Raw genomic sequence first — 22,491 nt, 5'->3', positions numbered from 1 at the left:
GTAACAAATAGGAGATATGATTGGCAGAGGTGCCCCGAAGGAGGTCACTGTGACATCCCCCAACTTTCCTTATTTGACAAAAAATGTCTCACAGCTCGGAAAATTTGGAGATAGCATTATATATACTTTTTTTTTTTCTCGTAAGGACGTCTAATTTCTCTTTTCGTTAGATGTTGGGATGTGTGCATGCTCGTATTTTGTCATTTCTTAAGATTTGAAATTTTATTCGGTAATTGATAATTTCCCCTCTCCAAAGAAATTTTAACTTTAGGCACCCATGACGATTGGCAATTATAAATAAGTATGAATAAATAAATTATTAATTGCGAAACACTTACTGACGTAATTTAAAGAGAAAACTAGTTTCAGTAACAAGTTTTATAACTGAACATTTCCTAGATCATGGCTTTTACTAATTTTCCTGTGGGTGACGTAATAAGTTTTTTCACTTTTTCAGAGCCATGGGCGAACTAGCCCTCCGGCCTCGAACCTATGCGCTGTCGTTTTTCCCCCACCCTTGAACCTGTGCGAGTCTGTTTTTTTTTTTTTTTTTTCGCGCGCCCTCGAACATGTGCGACTTTTTTTTTTCATTCCATCCTCGAACCCGTGTGATTTCGTGTTTTTTTTCTGCGCCCTCGAAACTGTGCGCCCTTTGGGAGTCAAGGTTGACACCCTCTTGGAGGACCCAGTCCGCCCCTGGGCAAGCTACATTTTGAAGAAATTATTGTTCAAATCAAAGACATTGAAAATTATCTGCTTTGACCGGAAAAGGAACTCGACTCAATCATTACGCCCTCCTATATCCTCCCCAATTGCTTTTTTTTTTTTTTTATCTGCCTAACGGGCTGGTTGCAATCTATTCTAGTTGAATTTTGCTTTTCCATTACAATCGCGCCACATTTTATTTTATTTATTTTTTTTTTTTTCAAAAAGCTGTTTTTAATTTCTTTTTCTCCATGACGTGCCCCCTTTTCGGCTTGCGCCCCTAGGCCAGGGCCTAGGTTGGCGTATTGGGTAATCCGGGCCTGCTTTATACGCTTGTGGAATTTGATTGTAGTTCCCATTTCCATCAAGAGGCAAAAGATCACATAAACGTTGAACTTATTAGGTGTACAACGGACGGGAAATTGCCATAAAACATGAGGGGATCCATTGAAACAATTGCATGAATGCACGGTAAATAAAGTTATTCGTGTTTCCTATTGATGTAAGCGCGCACTTCCTCATTGTGGCCGCGTGGTTTCAAGGACGTCACACAGATGGCGCGCATGCTCGTCACGGGCGGAGCGACGTCGTTAGCTGGATGGAGGGAAGCGCAAACGATTTCCTAATAGAACACATGCATGGAGGTAGTTCTGGGATTGTTGATACACAAGGGATGGCCACGAGTCTCCTAGTTTTCGGATGTCTGCTCGTATTTGGTAAGTGAATGAGTGATTTAAAATATTTTTTCCAGTTTCGTCTGACTTTTTTTATGTAGATCCGAAGTGACAACAATTATTTCAAAGAATTTTTAAATTGTTCTTCCGAAATTTCCTACTCGAGAATTTAATTATGCTTTTGATGGACAGTTTCAGTTTTGATGAACAGATTCCAAGTGATTTTATGTGTCAACGTTTCCCATATGAGGGGGGGGGGTAGAGAAAAATATAAGACACGCATTCTCAGCGTGTTGGAACTGTCCTTTCATTTTCAGAAACTTGAACATTCCTGCTGGCAATTAAGAACAGGGGCGTCCCGATGAGGGGTCACGGCAGGTCCCTGTGAACTCGATAAAAATTTCCTAAAATTCGGCAAATGTATTTAGAGACATAATTGCAATTTTCAAAACCCCGAATGTCCTTTTACATTTATAAATGTGTGCATACCCGTTTTTTATCATTCGACAGAACGTTTTCTTCGTTCGTCAAATTGAGAACTCCCTCCGTCCCCCCAAGTTTAAGTTTGGGACACCCCTGATCGTAAATCGTGGTTAATTCGCAAAGTGTATTTTTAATCAACAGTGAACATCATTTTTTTTAAAGTGAAGGTAACCGGGGGAAGATTCATAGATTTGGGGGGCCTGTTGCAATATATTTCTGTGGTGCCTTCGTTGATCACACTTTAAATAAAATTTTGAGAAACAGGCATCAAGTACTAATAGCTGTTGTTACAAACTCTCTTTTCTTTGGGGGGGGGGGGGGTTCTTCCGACCGATATGGGCAGTGGCGTAGCTAGACCCGACTTTCGGGGGGGGGGGGTTACTTCTTTTATATATATATATATATATATATATATATATATATATATATATATATATATATATATATATATATATATATATATATATATATATATATATATGTATAATCGCTTGGAATTTTTTCCTTTTCTTCTTTTTTTTCTTTCTCTTCTCTCTTCTTTTTCTCTTTTTTTTTGAGACTAACTTTTCGGGGTTGGTTTTGTCCCCAAAACCCCCCCTTAGCTACGCCCCTGGATATGGGATCATGGTGCCATTGAAATTTTTAGGGGGTGTTTTAAGGAATATTTTTCTTTTTTTTTGGGGGGGGGGGGAAAGCGAAAGCTTGGATTTGGGGGGGGATCTTACGGTATTTGGAGGGGGTGCGCTCGTGTTTTTGGAGGGGGAAGGTAACCCCCCTTTTAACAATGCTGTATCTGAAAGCAATGAGACAATCTATTCAACTACCTTCGTCAAAAGACCCACCCACACAAATCTTTCTGTTTTCGACAAGAATTATTAAGAGATTTTTCGTTTAATGATATGTCCTTGCATACCCCTTCCCCATCGCAGCATGGTTTGATTGACGATGTAGAAAAGACGTAATTGTACTCCATCTCATCACCGTTGGGGCGGGAGGGGGGGGGGGAGTTAGGCTTAAGAGTCCTTTGGCGGAGGTTGGCTTCTCTGCAATTGTGCTTCTAATTGAGGGGGAAACAAAAAGCTTTGTCACTAAAGCATTTTTAGTGAAATTCTTTCTAGTTTTAACGGAAGCGAACGTATCAATAAGTTTGTTGTACTTGATGTGCATTTCAAAGTATATTCTCTTTGAACAATGCTGCTGAACTGGCTCCCATGGTTTTGTGAAAGTCGGGTGAGAATATCGTTTCTTTTTTCTCTTTTAAAAAAAAGAACGAAATACTTTTTTAATCATTGAGTAATCAGTCATCGGAAGCATTTGAAAATGGCCGAGTTCTGAGTTTTTCTGGATCACCTCAAAGCTTGAGAATGATCCATTATTTATTTTCTGCCCACTCTATTAGTTTCCAAGTATTGTTTTTCTTCATGTCTCTTCCAAAATCCGTTGTGGTTAGGGGTCCTTCACAAATGATGTCACGCTTGGAGGGATAGGGGGTTCGTGATATTGTGACAAGAAGGAGAAAGGGGTAAAAAGAAGTATGACACACAATTTTTTTATTACACTATGTTTATGAAAAATAGCGTGACACGTGACAAGGAGGGGGAGGGTGTAAGGTAAAGTGTGATTCTTTGTGACAAATGGAGAGAAAGGGGTAAATGTATCGGAAAAAAAGTGTGATATCATTTATGGGCAACTCCTCACTGGAAATTCGTCTTTCATCCAAAGTATTTAGAAGACGATACAAAAAGTTGAGTTCCCTAACACAAAAGCATTCTATAAATGTCACTACAGCAAATATCTTCGAAATATCTTTTCGCAAGTAGCTCATAATCAGCATACTAAAATGCACACTGATCTGAAATTTTTCTTTCCCAGCAATGAGTCTATCGCATCTTTCCATGCTTTTCTGGGTATTCTGAAACTTTCCTCACCCTAATGTCCAAGTTTCTGATGCATAAACTGATGTAGGCATAATAAATTGATGAAAAACTTTTTCATGAGTGTCATACATTGGCTGCGTGAAACGTTTTGTATTCAATCCGTTTTCTAAAATCTTACTGGAGACCGGGAGAGAAAAATCATTTCACCAGTAGCTCTCTTAATTTTTTCTAAAAGATTTTTTTCATGTAAAAAATTAGTTGAACCACTGAATATACCCCCCCCCCCAACCCCCTCTGAATTAACAGTTCGAAAATAAGATAAAAAACAAGATGTTAAAACACTTTTCTTAGATGAATGTGGAGTAGTAACTTCCTTCTATGTATTTTCAGAAGGAAAAATTCTTGAAAATGCTGCGTTTGTCCACAGGTTGGGGTGTTCATACAATGGGCTGGGTCATTGTTGTTTCATTCAGGCCCGTGTTCAGATTTTCATAAAGGGAGGAGTTTTAATCTTACTAGTAGAGGGGAGGGGAAGGTTTCAACCCCTTACAGCTTTTAGTTTTACGACAAAGTGTCGATCTCAGTATGGCGTTTATTCACCTGTAAGGACTGCTGTACCCTTGAAGGATAACTCTAGCTGTACAAGTGCCAAAGTATTCCTTCGTTTTACAGATTCAGTTTAATCAAACTTTGCATGCTTCTTTTTAATTAAATCTGATTACTATGCAGTATATTGTCATGCAATGAGTATTAAAAACTCTTCACAAATTCTTTTATAATGTAGAAAGTATATCAGGTTGTTATGTTCTGAAATAATTCTTAATAAACTAAATAAGAAAGAGCTCTTTGCAGATACAAATTCGGTTCGTCCGCTATACTTTTTCCGAAAGATTACATCAGTTTGTAAGGTTTTAGCAGTTGTAAATCGCAAAAAAAACTTCAGAGTGAAAATTAAAATAAAATAAAAACGCTGAACGCAAACTTTCTCACTAGTCAAATATACATTTTCTTCATTGTTTATTTTTTCCCCAAGGGAGGGGTTTAACCCCTAAAACCCTCTCCTTGGACACGGCGCTGGTTTCATTTCAACTTCCCAAAAACTTGATCCAGAACTGTAAAAGTTACCTATATTTTTAAAAATAACTAAATGTATCATCTAAAATGTTTATTGCTACTTGTCCCAATGGTGTGTAAATTGTAGAATTCAAATAAGTTAGAAAACACTATGAGGTAAGTAAAGTTAAAATTTATTTACATTGAAAAAGGATTAGTACAAATTAGGCTTGCGCCTTCAAAACACAACTGAAACTAGCACATTTCGACCGATGCAATCTGTTTTTATCCTTTTGCCGTTGCCAATTTCATTTTACAATATTTTATAGCAACGGCGCCCTCTTCTGAATTAATCTAGCCGTCACAAACTCTCCCCGATGAACTTTAAGTTCATCTGCAAAATTCTTTAAACACAATTATTAGTAAAACATAATATTAAACCATTGTTAGAAAGAACACATAAATTACGATTGAACACATTAAAGTTAGTTTTAAAATTTCAGTCATTGAGTTCTAGTTTATATAGAAGCTGAACAGGTCGTTTTAACAATCCTGTAGATGGTTTTTACGCAACATGATCTTATTTTTCCATCTCGACCTTTAAACAGTTCTATCACTCTCCCCATTTTCCACGTAAGTCGAGGTTCGCGAGATCCACCCAAAAGAACTATGTCATCAAACTGAATACTTTGAGTGCGTATAGGTGACGCTATATAGTTTGATCTCAAAGATAATAAATATTGTTCTTTCCATCTGCGCCAAAAATGTTCGACTAACGTCTGTTGGTATTTGACTCTTTTACGCAAATCACTGGAAGAGGAATTGCACGGATAATTTCTTGCAGGAAGAGAAATTAAGCGTCTTCCAATCAAGAGATGCGAAGGAGTTAAAGGAGATGGTTCACTGGCATCTTCATGCACAAAAGTCAATGGTCTTGAATTTACGACAGCTTCAACTTCTGTTAGCACAGTATACATTTCTTCATACGATAAAAATGCCGTACCTAATATCTTCTTTAAACATGTTTTAACGGTTTGAACCATCCGTTCCCAAAAACCTCTCCACCAGGCTGCTAGGGGGCGATATATTTCCATTGAATTCGCTCGCGACTGAAATAATTTTGAATTTTCGACTTATCAAGTTTACTCCACTGTTCTAATTCCTTTTCTGCTTTTTTAAATGTAGAAGCATTATCCGAATAAATTATTCGAATCATTCCTCGCCGATTAATGAATCGCTTAAAAGCCAAAAAAAAAAAAAAAAAAAAAAAAAAAAAAAAAAAATAAATAAATAAAAATAAATAAATAAATAAATAAAAGTCTCTGTGCTGAGATTGTAAGGGGGGGGGGGGATCTTGTAAGGTCCCTGGTTCGGAACCGGGTTTCGGCACCATTTTTCTTGTAAATTGTAGAATTCAAATAAGTTAGAAAACACTATGAGGTAAGTAAAGTTAAAATTCATTTACATTGAAAAGGATAAGGAAAAAATTAGCTTGCATACTTTCGGGAATAGTGCCGCTATTAACGTTACAAGACATCGCGTCAAGTTTTCGCTACACAACATAAGAGACCAAAATAAATGTTTAATTATCGAGGCATTAGAATCCCCTGAAATCTGCAACACATTAATAGAAGCACCCAACAAAGATTTGCGTGAACAAATTCAGTGTTTAGGTATTAAATTGTCGGATTCCGAAAATGGATATAGTGATAGTAAAATTGACATTTTAATTGGGTCTGATTATTTTTGGAAAATAGTTTCTGGTACAATTCGACGTTTGAATGAAAAAGTAATGTTGTTAGATACTTTGATGGGATGGATAATTCATGGTCCAATTTCGAATTTTGATCTTAATTTTAAAACATCATCAGTTGAAGTATTGAGTGCTATTGTCACGAAAGATTTAGATGATGAATTAACGAATCAGTTGAAAGCATTTTGGGAGTTAGAATCTCTCGGAATCCAGAATGACCCTTCTAAACGGGCTATTTCAGATGGGGAAGCTCTTAAAAAATTCGAAAATACTTTAACTTTTAAAAACGGTGGATACGTAGTTGCACTTCCAGGGAAGCACGAAAATGATAATTTAGCTAGTAGCTATGATAATGCTCGAAAACGATTAAATTCATTAATTAGACGATTTTATAAACACCCTTCTTTGTACATCGAATATAAAGCAGTGATTGATGAATACTTCAAAATTGGAAATTGTGGAGGAAGTTAGTGATACTCGCAGTTACAGGTCAACCTACGTATTACTTACCACATTCTCCCGTTATCAGGAAAGATAAAAGCACAACCAAGTTGAGATTTGTGTTTGATGCCTCATCGCATCCCCCTCATGCCCCACCACTAAATGATTTGCTACACTCGGGTCCTAATCTAAACCCAGATCTTTAAAATTTAATTCCTTCATTTCGATTCCACAGAATCGCATTTGTTGCAGATATAGAAAAGGCATTTTTAAATATTGGACTTTCGGAGAATGATCGCGATGTTGTTCGGTTTTTGTGGATAAATGAATTATTAAATGAATAACTCAAATTAAACTGAAGGTTTGTAGACTATCAAGGGTTCTTTTCGGCGTTACAGCTAGTTCCTTTTTGTTAGCAGCTGTTATAAGATATCGCTTACACCAGTATTCTAATTTATACCTAGAAACAAGTTTAATGTTAAGGGAATCAGTGTACGTTGATGATTTGCTTTCCGGTGCTTCAAATGAAGAAAAGGCTCTCCAATTGTCTAAAGAATCGAAATTTATAATGGAAGATGCAGGTATGAGATTGAGAAAGTGGAAGAGTAATTCATTAACCCTGGAAAGTAAATGGAATAATTTGGGATTTGATACGGGTACTTGTGAACAATCTGATGTATCTTTAAAGGTGTTAGGACTTTTATGGGATTCACAAAATGATAATTTTAAACTTGATACTTCTAGTTTAATACAATTTATTAAGGAATCAGATGGCACTAAACGAACGTTAATAAGAGCTGCAGGAAGAATCTTTGATCCTCTCGGATTTATCTCCCCTTACACAGTTCGTGTAAAATTACTTTTCCAAGAATTATGGGAACGTGGAGTTCATTGGGACGAGAAATTGCCCGAAGAAATTGCTCAGGAATGGAAAAAATGGCATGAAGAATTGTCATTAGTCAATACTTTGAAAATGTCCAGGCATTGTTTCGGACAGACTGAATTTGAAAATTTAAGAAACGTGCAGGTTCACTGTTTCACTGACGCCAGTGCAAAAATTTATGGTTCAGTGATATTTATTCGTTACACAGATGAAAATAACATTACTAAAACATCCTTTCTTGCATCTAAAAGCAGAGTTGCACCCCTTAAAAAACTAACAATACCTAGACTCGAACTGACTGCCACCCTGATAGGAGCTCGTTTAATTTCCCATATCAAGCCTATTTTTAAAAGATTTCATTCGAAAGTCAGTTATCATTGTTGGACCGACAATAACATTGCGCTTTGTTGGATAAAAAGTTCTTCTACTAAGTGGAAACCGTTTATTGAGAACAGAGTTCGAGAAATCCAATCATTAACAGATCCAAGCATGTGGGAATTTTGCCCCGGCCGAATTAATGTTTCGGATATAATAACAAGAGGAAAGAGTATATCTGAATTGATAAAATGTGAAGCATGGTTTACTGGTCCCGAATGGTTAAAAAATGAAGAAAATTGGCCAAAATCATATAGCAACGTCGCCTTCTTCTGAATTAATCTAGCCGTCACATGGTGTAGGAAAACCTACACCAGGTTCAAACGATTCCGACTCGCTAGATCCTCATAAATAAGATCTTGCTCATCGCACAGCTGCCTCCAAGAGGCGCCAATGCAAGCAAGAAGATGCATTGATGCTTGCAGAAAGGGAACAGGAACAAAGAGAGAAAATCTTCTCCCCGTTTAAAAACTTTAAACACTTCAAGTGTCCACTACGGAATCGAGCCATGGCCGATTGAAGAGGACGAAGACCACTGCAAGAAATCGACAAACCAGGACTCTTGGCTGCATACCAGTGGTGGGCCGGCGTAAAGCCCTGAATCGTAGCTTAAGTAACGACACGTCCGCCATCTTGGGGGCCAAACGATGCTTTCTTCTATGTCTGCTATGGTGAAGTAGCTTGTTTTGCTTCTTAATTGTGGTTTCTTATTAACTCCATACTTATTCACAATCAAGAAACACCACATTTAAGAAGCAAAACACCCTACTTCACCGTAGCAGACATAGAAGAAAGCATCGTTTGGCCCCAAGATGGCGGACGTGTCGCTACTTAAGCTACGATCTAGGGCTTTAGGCCGGCGGAATGTGCCATTTCGAGCTAGTTAAGGAGTGGATTTCCGAGGGAGTAAGCTCACAATAATTATCCTTCTGAAGATCACAACTATTTTTGACGAGTGCATTAGCAATCTTGTTTCCCAAAACTCCAACATGGGATGGAATCCACTGGAGGCACACTTGCTTCTTCCCGCCCATCTCGTAGAGAAGTTCCATGATTTTTTGGCTTTGGATGTCCAAGATTTTGGACCTGTTTTTAAAATATTGCATAGCGCTCTTGCTGTCAGTTAAGATCCAAATACCATTTTTGTCAATGGTCAGGGCGTGATTAAGAGTAGCTGCAATAGCTATGATCTCCGATCTAAAAACTGAGCAATAGTCAGGGTTTCGGATGCTAATACCCTGTTCGCACTGCAACATTTGATCCGGGTTACCGCTGATCCGAGTTAAAGTTAACCCATTTTCCTTTTCTCACTGTTCGCATTAGCTACCGCTGATCCGGGTTAAAAATACTCTAGAACCAGTTTTTAAGTGAGAAAACTGACTGGTGTCGAGAGTATTCTAAAGTTTGTTTTGGTTTTGCTTCTCGAAGTTTGCTGCTTAATATGATGCACTCGCTTAATTTGAGAAGTGTTAATTCTTTGGGCAAAAACGACAGTTCGTGGAATGTCTGATGAAGAATTTTTGCATCGGGAAAAACTTGATGCTTCCCTGTGCGAAAAAATTATGTTTATTGGCCGCCAGGATACAAATTTTAAATCCTGCATACCAGTTGAAAAAAAGATAGCGCTATACTCTATTATTTTTCCCAATAAAGATGTGGAGTTAAGGAGTGGACATTTAAGGCTTTAAGAAAATGGAAATGTAACAGTTTTTTTACTCATACACTGAATATACACTTTCTGTTTTCCTAACACCGGTAAGATATTTTAATATGGACCTGAAACAGTGTGATCATCAAGCATAGCTGCAAGAATTGCATTCATTTGAAATCAATACAAAAGACTTAAAAAAATTATGTGAACTACAGAAAAAATGGGAAAAATAAATTCCTCATTTTCATGTAATTTCTTTTTTTTTTTTTTCATTGATAATAAAAAACTAGATCGAATAAGCGTTTTTGTGTTATGCAGGGAGAAAAACAAAGAATTAAATAATTAGTAGCCCAATTCTTAGCGAAAAATAATAAAAAAAAAATAACTAAATGCAAAAGTAAGATTTCCATACATGTTTCATCGTTTTAAATGTGCAAAATAAAGTAGTAGTGTAATTGGTAGCCTAAATTTAAAAAAAAAAGTTTATTTCTCCTCAATTATGCATGATTGATTATTTGCATCGCACAAAAGAGAGAAAAAACAAAAATCACAGTCATATTATAATGATTTATTAATGCATGTGATTTAATAAATTAACACATAAGAAACACAGATAAAAAACAAATATTGACACAAACCTGGTAGAGTTTCATCAAGTTTTCAATTTTTGTTTTGATTTCCTCCACACTGCGGATGATAACAAGCGACATTTCTTTGCTAATTTTTTCAAAAATCAACCGATTTCTTTTTGACTTATTCAAATTGGTTAAGTTTTCTTTCCACATTTGGATCAGGAGCTTTGTCCATTAACAAATGAAATTACTTGATTTTTTGTTGCATGCTTTGCTGTTTAAAGTTGATAGAGAAATCAGAAATAATGGTACGACTGCAGCCAGGCTCTTGATAAAATTTAAAACTGTCTATCAATTCAAACTAGGTATCTTTTAAAAACATTTTGCAAAACACCGCTGCACTTCTCCCAAGTCTCATATCATGGCCAACAGCAAAAATGTCAGTGAGTTAAGAGTACCACAATGGTACTAGCATGTTTTTTAAATTATATTTGTTCCTTTTTCAACATAATTAGTTGGGAGAGTCTCAAAATTTGCGAACAACGTTAGTTGCTCGACCAGAGGCTATATCCGCCTAGTCGAGAACTAGGGCCCCAGTTTGGAATCTGAGAAATTATTGAAGTTTTATTGGGACCTGGCGACCAAACTGACAAGGGCCCGCCTTGGCTCTCTGCGGCCATGCACTTGCCAAAAAAGTAGTTAATCAGAATTAGTTTCAATAATGTAAAACATTTTGCAAATTTAGAAAATTTCCTGTGAATGGCATTTGCCTCTTCGTATGTATTATCCAGAGCTGGCTAATTTCGCTGTATTCTAACCAAGTCCATTTTCCTTGAATTTTACTTCCTAGTTTAATGTTTAGCTTAAATTACTTAATTTTGCATACATTAAGATAATGCAGCATCAATCGTTAAATATTTAATATTTCAGTTCCTGTATTCTATCTTAGAGGCATATTCAACTAGATTGTGTTCGAATTGATCAAATTCTGTCGACCAGTAGTAGCCAGAAATTTACTTTTATGTGGGGAAAAATAAATTTCTGGCTGTGCTATTGGTAAGTACAATTTATCGTATTTGATTTCATCTAATTCTGTTACAGTTGAGTATGCCCCTTAATCTAACATTTGAAAAATCGTTATCGATTTCGTTCATTGTGCCATGTTTCGTTAGACATTAAGGATAATAAGAACTAGAGATGTACCGAGTACTCGGTAACTACTCGGCACTCGGCCAAATTCTGATCAGATACTCGGCCAATACCGAGTAGTTGCAAAAAATTTAATATTGTCCGAGACAGATACTAAAATTTATAAAAAAAGAGCAAACATTATATTCTGCAATCATTTACAATTAAAATTTATATAAGTCAAATTTAAATTTTGAGAATAATGAAGTTTGTAATGCTTCAATGGAATAAATCTTTATTTTAATGTCCCCAAAGTTAATAAAACTTATTTATTAAAAGTTATGAAAAAAAGGTAAGTATAGAAAATGTGGAATTTATATATTAAAAATTGATTTTTGCTGCAAACAAAAATTAGTTATAAAAAATGTAAAAATACCTTTGCTTAAAAAGTAAAAGGAAATAAAACAACGTTAAAAGCACAGTGCAGGAACTCTGCAGACACCTGTTTTGGCGTTACAAGGAATTCTTTTTTCAATGCACAAAATGGGAGCTCGTAGATTTAAAGACATCCAACAGGAGTCGGATTTTTTTGTCGAATGTCTTTACATTCTTTAGTTCACATGTTATGCACTGAAAAAGACGTTCCTTGTAACGGGGGGGGGGGGGCAGAAACACGGTGGGACTGCAGTGTTCCTGCACATTTGTTTTATCTGCTTTTAAAAATTATTTATGTTTGGCAGACTAGAACTATAATTGATTGGTATACAGTGAAATCCCTCCTAACGGACACCCGTCTTATGCGGACAATTTTTAATTCCCCAGTTCCAATGCAAATAACATTATTAAACCCCTGTCCTGCGGACACCTCTATATTGCGGACAAAAAAATTTGTCCCGCTAGTGTCCGCATTAGAGAGATTTTACTGTAATTTGTTTTTATTCCAACTTGATCAATCATACCTTTTATTTATTTATTTTTAATTTTAAAAATAATTTTTTTGTAAAATTTTTGACACAAACAAAATTGTTTATATAATGCGTAATTAAATTTCAGCAGGAATTTAGTTTTAAAAAACTATTATATGGACAAGGAGGTCTATACTACTATTCCATTAAGTTCAAAATTCATCACATGTGTGTCGGTGATTCTTCTTAAAGCATAATTGGTACTTGGTAACTCGGCCGAGTAGTGAAAGGCCGTGTACTCGGTACTCAGCTACTCGGCCAAAGTGCTATTCGGTACGTCTCTAATAAGAACCCCTATAGCAAAAAAAAGATTAAGAGGACTGAGACAGCACTGAATTAATTCTGAAATAAAATGTAAAAAAGCTTTTCTAGCTGGTCCAGTAAATGCATCAGTAAGAGTATAAAGCTGCTTTTTCCCCCTTATTCAGCAAGAATGTATCGCTGTCCCATTTCTGCCCTACAGAAAAAAGATATTGGAGAATATTCTCAAGTCAATAAGTGATTAAAAATAAGTTGATACATAATGGTTTCCAACAAGTAACAAATGGTACTTTTTCATGAAGAATCACTAATGATGACTAATTGAAACAATTGCACTCGTTTTGATTTGCAAAGTAATGATTCTGTCTCGACACCATGCTATTATCCTTCCCTCTGCAACATCGCCACCGTTAGTACTTGGCAGGAAAAGCTTTATCTTTCTACTTTACTAATAATAAAGCTGAAAGTCTCACTGTCCGGAGGATGTCCGGATCTCAGTGACGAGCATAGCGCCTAGACCGTGGCCGATTTTCATGAAATATGGCACAAAGTTGGTTTGTAGCATGGGGATGTGCACCTCGAAGCGATGTTTCGAAAATTCGATGTGGTTCTTTTTCTATTCCAATTTTAAGAACAAAAATATCATAAGATGGACGAGTAAATTACGAAATTATCATAACGTGGAACCGTAACATGGGCACGAGCCAATTGGAGAGATACGAAATCATCATAATGTGGAACCGTAACATGGGTACAAGCCAACTGGCGAGAAAATTCACCATACATTATTTGTAAATACACACGCGAACCAAAAGTCTTTTTAATTTTTCTATTACGGGCAAGGCCGTGCTGGTACCACGAGTGATTAAATAAAAGCTCTTTCTTTAAAAGTAGTTTTTCTGATTTTCAATATTTATACAGTAAGTAGATTAAAATACATCCCTTTTCAAAAAAATCTCACAATCCGAACGGGGTGCGGTTGATTCAGATAATTGTAGTTGTACTGTAATTTACAAATTTTTTGATCTTCTAAATTAAGTATATGTTCTTAAATTCTGGTATTAAACATTTTGTGTGATCCATATTCCTAATTACCGTCAGGGCCGTCGTTTGGGTGAGGGTACCGGACCTATAGTACCGGGGCCCGGAGCTTTGAGGGGCTCGCATGTCATAAAGTTTTTTTTTTCAAATAATAATGTTAATAATTCCATCAAAAAGGTTATGCTACTTTCTTTAAAAAAAAAAAAAAAAAAAACTTGCAATACATTACCATTTCTCAATGGTATAAATATAAATGAAATACTCTTGGGCAACGAAAAAATAGCAAAAGTTTTCGAGTACAATGGGGGCATAATTTCTTAAAACTAGAGTTGCATATGGTATTCTACTTAGAACTGGTTGAAGCGAAAACCAACCTGATAAACCTAAACCGCCAAAAGCGAATACAAAGGTGGTGGTGGGTAGAAAAAGACAAATGTAATATGTATGTGTGAAAATAATTTCAACACTTCATTCAATGATATTTCGATTTATCTTACAAGTGCCTGAATCGTGTTTTACTTTAATTTTTACAAAAAGAACTTTTTATTTTGAAATCAGATCTTTTTCCTTGGTTCGTCCAACTTCGCCTTACAGAAAATTCATTGTTACTTTGCTTACCTCAGACATGAGAAATTATCCAATTTTTACACAATAAAGGTACACTATTTGTAAATATATTTTTATGCTAACTTCAAATTACAATTTTAAAATTTACATTAAAATTTAAATATTCAGTTATAAGCAAGTAAACATTGCAACGTCACATATGAATGCAATTTTAAACTATTCATTTTGAAGTTCTTACGTGTGTGAGGGAGATTAAATTAAGCAGACGGGCATAAAATTATGCATTAGGGAATAGGGGCTCATGGGGGGGGGGGGGTAGGATTAAAATTGGCATTGGGCCGCATTTCTGGCAGCGGCAGCCCTCTTTTAAAGAGTCAAAAGAGAGAATTTTTTTTTTACCGAAAATGACTTGTTTTCAATTTCATACTGGAAAATGCAAAGGTGGTATGGTTTTGCAGTAAAAACTTGGTTTGCTGCATCTTGCAGATTACGGAAAAGGTTATTCCGCTGATGGGTTTCCTTCATTACACTAAAAAATATTTAAGGGTCCTAGCATTTAGTCTCCGTCTAAAGCGACAAAAATATGTCTTTTGAAATTGTCCGACTGTGGCATATAATCAAGATACTTTCAATCTAGGAATCATCCCCCAACTTGTATCTATGGATAGACAGTAAAAAAAGTTTAACATGATAACTCTTAACAGAAAATATGGTTAACACGAAATGATATTGTAGTCTGGACAGAGTACTGTGTAATTTAAATCAATTCTTTTAACACGAAAATATATTTTGGTCCCTTCAGTTTGTTAAACTTTTTCACCGTGTTTCAAAATCTCATTTCCCCCCCCCCCCCCCCGCCAGAAATTTTTATAGTCTAGCACGTCCAACTACTTTTTCATGTTACAGGAAAATGTAATAAAGTATAAATCCAGATCCTATTAAACTGAACTTCGTGTAATCCGAACAGTCATTTAGATGTACATACTGTATAAAAAAAAAGTGAAAACATGTGCTATGTATTTTGTAGGCCTTTATTATGGTGTCAATAACAGCAAGTTGGGGGTGATTGTAATTTTTACTGTGTACAGTATACGTATCTGGTCTCAATTAATAGTTCATTTTGATTAACTATTACTATCATTAATTTGGACAACCAGTATCCTTTATTAGTCCAGATTAATGAGATTCTACTGTATATGCGGTACTAAAGTACTAAAAAAAATGATGGCAAGTAATGTCAGCGTTTTGGCAAAAGTTATTACGTGCATTAAAAGTAATTGGCGAATTATTGAAATAAATACATGTTTAACAGTTGTCAATAAGAAATTGGGGGTTTGTAAAATGATTTTCGTTACTTTTAAAACTGGGAGAATATTGTAGTATTTGATGAAAACTTTTCTTTAGAAAAAACGAAAAGAATTTTCTGTCAATATGTACAAGGAATGGAATTCAAAAAGAAATAAATGACATATGAAATTTCCATTTAGCTTGAAGCAAATAAAAATGAATCGTGTTCATTAACGCCAACACACTAAAATACTTTTCCAACAATCTTAAATGCCGATCTGAATTGTGAAATTTCAAGTAGACATTTTGTCAGTAGTTGAAAAAAATTAAAATTATTTAAAATTTAAGACTGAAAATGTACTTTTCCCATATTGCTCTAAAGGCGCTTGGCGCGGCGGCCATGCAAAATGTAAACAAGTTTCGCGACAGCTCGAGATCACGTGATCCGATTTAACTAAGATCAGAGGCTTGACCCTGTTTGCCAAAGTGGGTTAAGTTAACTCACTTTCCAACGAGGGTTAAGCGAAATCGTTGCCAAAGATAACTCACTAAACTTCTTAACCTGGGTTAACTTGTCAGTGCGAACAGGGTATAAGACTTGATTCATTCTCAGTATCGTTAATGAAAACACCACTCCCGGTCCTTACCGTACTCAAGTGTGCTACCGTCTGTATATTAGAGTGGATCGAAAAAAATTTTTTTTTCGGAATTTCAAATCAGCTAGGGTGAGAAAAGTCGTCCACTAGCACTGAACAATTACATGTGAAATTTCAAGTTGATCAGATAAAATCTTTATGCTCCGCAAGGCGGTCAAAGTTCGCAAATTGAACCAAAAAATACATTTTTTTTTCTTCTTTACAAATGCATTATTTTTTAATAACTTTTCAAATTGGGCAGGGTGAGAAAAGGTACCCAATGGGGTTAAATACTATGATGCAAAATTACATCACAGTCTGAAAAAGTCGAATTTCGCAAATCGAGCTCTAAAATAGTGTCTTTTCATTACGAAGGAAAAGAAAAGAAATTTTCACTTTTGAAATCGAACATGGGTAGAAAGTTGCTTCATGCGATTAAAACAATTTATTCATATCCGCCACAGAAAGCAATTAATCACGTGATTTGCTATTTACCAATCTCGTTTTCATTAGAATGAGATATAATAAGTCACAGCCAAGTGATATTAATAAACTATCTTTTTTTACTCAATTAAAATAATATTAAAAAAGGGAATAAACCATCCAACATTAGAACAAAAGCAAAAAGCTTAGATGGAACAAAACCCTCAGAATCAAAGATTAAATACAGTATTAATAATGTTCCTATTCCTGTCTGTAGTTCTAAGGCTAGACTATAAATTGCCATCCACCACTTTTCCTTTTGGAATAATAGTTCAAAAGTAAATTTTTTAAAATACAAACTATTTAGTACATGAACAAATTAATTCACATCAAGCATGAAGAAACAGTTAAAGATTTGTGGTAATCTTGGCGTAAAGTGTATGAACAGAAGTATTTGAGAAGAAAGTTATGTTTGCAAAGAAAATTATATATTTTGAAAAATGAATTAACATGAAAGATTAGACTCAAAACATTGACAAATGGCACTCTTGCAGATACTTTTAAAAAGTTTTATTAAAATACTCAAGCGTCCCAAGCGCAGTTCAAATGATCGATACGCGGTTCGCCAGCTACAAGTTTCCAAGCCCAGCTCTAGGGTACAGTTCAAAGTTTAATCCCGGGGATTTCTAACTGTTGAAAATCATTATATTTATGCTTTTAAAACTGTCAGAGATACGTCCTTTTACACTATTTCATGGCAGGCGTTAATGTTTTTACGAGTACGAGAATGTCAGAATATCGAACGTTTGGATCATTTTTTCAAAAATTATTTGGCAAGTAATTTCTAATTATAGTCTAAGGCTGAGAATCTCAAATTTTAGTAAGCAGTGCAAGTTCATTTTGATGTAAACTGAGGTGTTATATGAGTTTCTAGATACTAGTGAGCGTTGGAGTACAATCAGTGGCGTAGCTACGGAGGGGCAGAGGGGGCGGTCCGCCCCGGGCGGCACTTTTTGGGGGGCGGCAATTTCAACCTTTTGATGCAAAAAAATTTAACGCGTTTTTCCAATAAGTAAATCATGCTTTTGATTTTCTTCTGGAGTCAAAAAAAAAGGTCTTGGAATTCTAAGGTTGTGGTACGACTATGATAATAAAATTACTCAAATACAAAATATTTGTTGTTCTTATGGACACCTCGGCATTATATTGTTTTTTTTTTCTCTCTTCCTTCGTCTGAAACTACTGACTGCGGGCGGTGTCACATTTTTCAGGAAGAGCAACCGAACCTCAGCCCAAAAGTTAAGTTTTAGGCCTTGTCTCGAAACATTTCCAAGGGATAACGCCCACCCTATCCTTTACATCTCATCTTTTAGTCTAATATTGAGTTTTTAAAATTTCTGAGGGCGGTCCAACAAATTCCTGAGAGCAGTCAAGCCCTGAACCCTTCCTGTAACGTGATTAAAGATTGTCTAATATGTGCATTAAGGACATTAACTTCCAACTTTGAAATTCCTATCGCATCCAATGTCTTCAAAAATAGCTTGAAGTTGGGTTTCTGAAACTTAATTTCAGAAAAATGCTAAGGTAGGGACCCCAAATGTGCACGAAATCACCTAACGTCATCACAGTTGACTCCAAATTTCGTTTTTAGAAATTTCTAAGGAAAGACCGCAAAGCCTTCTTTTCTCATTGATGAAGAGCTTAAAATGTGCAAGTTTCGAAAAAGATTTCGAGTGGGAAACCCCCCTCCGAACTCTCTCTCATGACGTCGTCCGTCAAACAATTGTGCTAAAGTAGCGTTTTTAGGACGTCATTTTCAAAAAGTTTCATAGGGAGACGAGAAAACCACCTGACTTCCTAATATTTATGGAAATAGTTGGAAACTTGTGCCGTCAAAGATAACCTACTATTGCGTTTTTGAAACTTTGTCATCGGAAAATTTCTAGAAAGATCCCAAACGTTCCCTATTCTCTTTAACGTCATTAAAGATAGACTAAAATTTACTTCAAGTTTTAAAATGTTTCGGGAGTTAGATCTAGTCTTTGTTGGAGTTATGGGAGGCCCTTACACCACTAGAACAGCTAAATTTACGTGTTTTTCAATTCAACTAAAAAGCTTTCCAGACAGCTCCGCTGAACCTCCCCAATATCTTAACGCATCCAACGATCACCTAAAATTGCTTTTTTAAAACTTCAATTTCGGTACAGTTCCTTGAGAAATCCCAACGCCTAACGTCTCCAAAGAAAGCATAAAACTGATTTTGATTTTTAAAAAAAAATCTGGAGGGAGCTCAAAGCCTCTTTTCTATAAGCGTTACCAAAAATTGCTTAAAATTTCGAATTTTGAGTCAACTTTTGGAATTTTTCGGTGGAGCTCTGCTTTTTTTTTCTTTTTTCTTCTGCAAGAAAAATAAGAAGGAAAAATATTAGTTTCTTCTTTATCAAAATGTTATAAAAACACCTTAAAATCTTTAATGTATTAACTATTTCCCATCAAAAGGGCGGCAAATTGAGGAACCGCCCCGGGCGGCAGAAAGCGTAGCTTCGCCACTGAGTACAATTAATCGATCGAGGTATGCACTAAAAAGAGGATTTGAAAAATATTATCTATCCTGTCACACAAAGAAACAGCTCCTTCACACATCAAGAAAATATTAGTTTGGCAATGATTGGAGATGAAAGCACGGCAACTGGCCCTAAGAAGAATAATGTAAGCAAGGAAACTTGCAAAATCCTTATAGTCTGTGAGAAACTGTTATTCTGGCCTTAAACTTTGATGTAATGACTACACAAACCTTGCAATAGTTTTAAATGCAATATCGAAGCAGGAATGTAGGCTTAATATTTCCATTCTCAATTTTCCATGTCATACTCAAGCAACAGAGCGATATGTTAAAATATTAACAGAATCATCGAGTAAAGTCTGCAGAGAAGAACAGCGACATGGCTTCATTTTGCCACGATTCAGTCACGAGAAAGTATTAATAATTTCAATATGAAATCAGAGTGCTCTGTTTAATTTATCCTAAGATTTTCTGCTTGAATCTGTATAGATCTCTCTCTCTCTCTCTTTTTACTTCCTTTTACAAAAAAGGAAGTATTGTATTCGCGAAAAAATTTTCACTCAAAAATCGCCCTTAATTTCCATTTTGCTCACCCCCAAATGAATGTTGAGTTTTTTTTTCGATTCGACCACATGCGGAAAAGTGCCTAAGAATGTATAGACACGCGAAATATCCATTTTGACCATCACCGAGGTAATTACAACGACTTTTCTCGTGACGTCTGTATGTATGTGCGTATGTGCGTATGTGCGTATGTATCTCGCATAACTCAAAAATGGTATGTCCTAGAAAGTTGAAATTTGGTACATAGACTCGTAGTAGGGTCTAGTTGTGCACCTCCCCTTTTGGTTGCTTTCGGATGTTCCTAAGGGGGTCTTTTGCACCTTTTTGGGGGGAAATCATTGTTAATTTCGATGTAAACTCAAGTGGCGTTATAATTTGTCGGACACTTGGCGATATATCGCCAGTCTTTTGGTCGCCAAGTTTTGTCGCCAACTTGGCGACAAATTTGGCGGAGTTTTTTTTTTTTTGGTTTCAATTTGGCCATTGTTGGTGATATTTAGAGAATAAATATTGAATCACATTAAAATAGCGAATAATGGGGAAATGACATTAAATTGGAGTAAAAGGAAGTCATGTGATGCACACATCAGCTCGTTTAAATTTTATTTTACTGAACCGTGGTATATTTATAAAATGTTCTTTACGGAAATAATGCAAAGATATATTAATGTTTTCAAGGCTATTACCTGGTATTTGTATTTATTTGAAATCTAATTACAACGTGCTATGACTGTTATGTGTATATTTTAGAATTTGACTTGTCTTACATTCAAAATTTTGCAATTGTCTACCAGAAGAAAACCTTAGTAAAATACTAGGTAGTTTTTATCATTTTTGTTTTAGTTTAAAAAACATATTTATTTGTATCTTTTCTGCCCATGGTCGATTAAAAAAGTTACGAAAATTAATGCCATCGTAATTAAAAAAAAAAGTTTTTTTTTTTCGTTCAGTATGCGAATTTCGACTGCAAAGTGGTGCATGATGATTTCATTGATCTGTGATGTTATTTTGCATCATAGTATTTCACCTCATTGGGTAACTTTTTGTGCCAAGGCCGATTTGAAAAGTTATTAAAATTTAATGTTTTCGTACAGAAGAAAAATGCATTTTTGGGTTCAATTTGCGAACTTTGACCGCCTTGCATGAAGATGTCATTTGACCAACTTGAAATTTCACATGTAATTTCTTAGTTTAAGTGGACAACTTTTCTCACCCTAGCCAATGTGAAATTCCGGGAGAAAAAAAATCGATCTACTCTCCTGTATATATGACCATTGCTTCCGATGGGATGCCGTCAACAACCTCTAAAGCCAGCTGTTTTAAAAGGTCTGATTGGTTCACCTGATTATTGACAAAGGACTTTAAAACGTCATTATAAATTACATTTTCTACTGACGCAGTGGGAGGCAAGAAGTCTAAAATATTCTATTTCATTGTCGTGTGCCAAATGCTACATTTTTTCACTATCATGTGTAAAATACTACATTTTTTACTGTCATGTGCAAAATGATACATTTTTTCACTATCATGTGCAAACTACTAATTTTTTTTTTACTAGTAATAAATAATGCTACTTTTTTTTTTAACGATGCTGTGAGTTTTTAAAAATGACGTGGACGTGGCGCTCAAGTGTTCATTCACTGGTCAATTCCCATTCTTGTTTCATTTCTCAAATTATCTACATGACCTAGTTTTTTACAGATAAAATTAAGTGAGATCCAGTTAATTTTCAAATAAAGACCATATTTTACTTTTATTTTTTAAATGTTCTATTCAAATTCCAGTTAAATGTAGTGGAATTTGTTACGTCTTGGAATCATTCTTTTTGTAAAAACAAAAAGATACAGGCTTAATGCAACATTATGATTATGACGAATTATTATTATTAATTTTTCCCCCCCCCCATACAAATGTTTTTGAAACCATAGCATCAACTTGCCCCTCCTCTTACGCTCCCCTTATGGCCGGAGAATTCCCACAAACTGGAAAACACTGCTTTTCGGCAGTGTGTACTGTGTAATACATTATGGATTATTAGAATTCGATCCTTGCTGCTTAACTTAGTAAAAGAATCGTAATACTATTTTCTTAATTCATCAAAAAGTCATTGAGAGCTTTAAGGAAGGTAACCCTCAATCTTCTAACTTGGCCTAGGTGTCAGAAAATTTTTTTGTGCACCGATTGTAACACACGTCTCAGTCATTAAATTTATCAGCAACCTGCTCGATAATAAGAACGATTTGTTTCAGTCCGAATCCCTCTGATTCCCAATTAGTTCGGATTAACTAAGTTCCGCTAGATGTATACGCATCGTCATGTGTGAATCGTGTGCTCATTATGCGAATATTATACAGGGTGTTCCGTTTTAACCTGCAAGACCTTTAATTTTGCAACCGTTAGTCCTAGATGTATACTTCCAATTGCAAAAATGTTCAAAATCAGATGCAGTGTTAAGGTATTGAAAGTTTGAAGTGAATATAAAAATAAGTCAAAAAATACAAAATTTAACTTTTTATACTGGCCCCAGGTCCCCTAACTTATATTTAGGGAAATAATGCCCATTAAAAAATAATTTCAAAAAAAAAAAAAA

General features: G+C 35.5%; 1 protein-coding gene across 1 annotated transcript in view; it reads left to right on the top strand.

Annotated features, from left to right (window-relative positions):
• Positions 1 to 1,297: 1,297 nt before the first annotated feature.
• LOC129234603 (uncharacterized) overlaps positions 1,298 to 22,491 on the top strand; it is a 331,524-nt gene continuing 310,330 nt past the window's right edge. The window contains exon 1 of the mRNA XM_054868634.1: positions 1,298 to 1,421. Coding sequence (XP_054724609.1) covers positions 1,304 to 1,421 — 118 coding nt within the window. The 5' untranslated portion in view covers positions 1,298 to 1,303. The remainder of the gene's footprint in view (positions 1,422 to 22,491) is intronic.

The sequence above is a fragment of the Uloborus diversus genome, chromosome 1 (genome assembly GCF_026930045.1).
Source record: "Uloborus diversus isolate 005 chromosome 1, Udiv.v.3.1, whole genome shotgun sequence".
NCBI classification, from domain to species: Eukaryota; Metazoa; Arthropoda; class Arachnida; order Araneae; family Uloboridae; genus Uloborus; species Uloborus diversus.
This window is presented reverse-complemented; position numbering and strand designations above follow the sequence as displayed.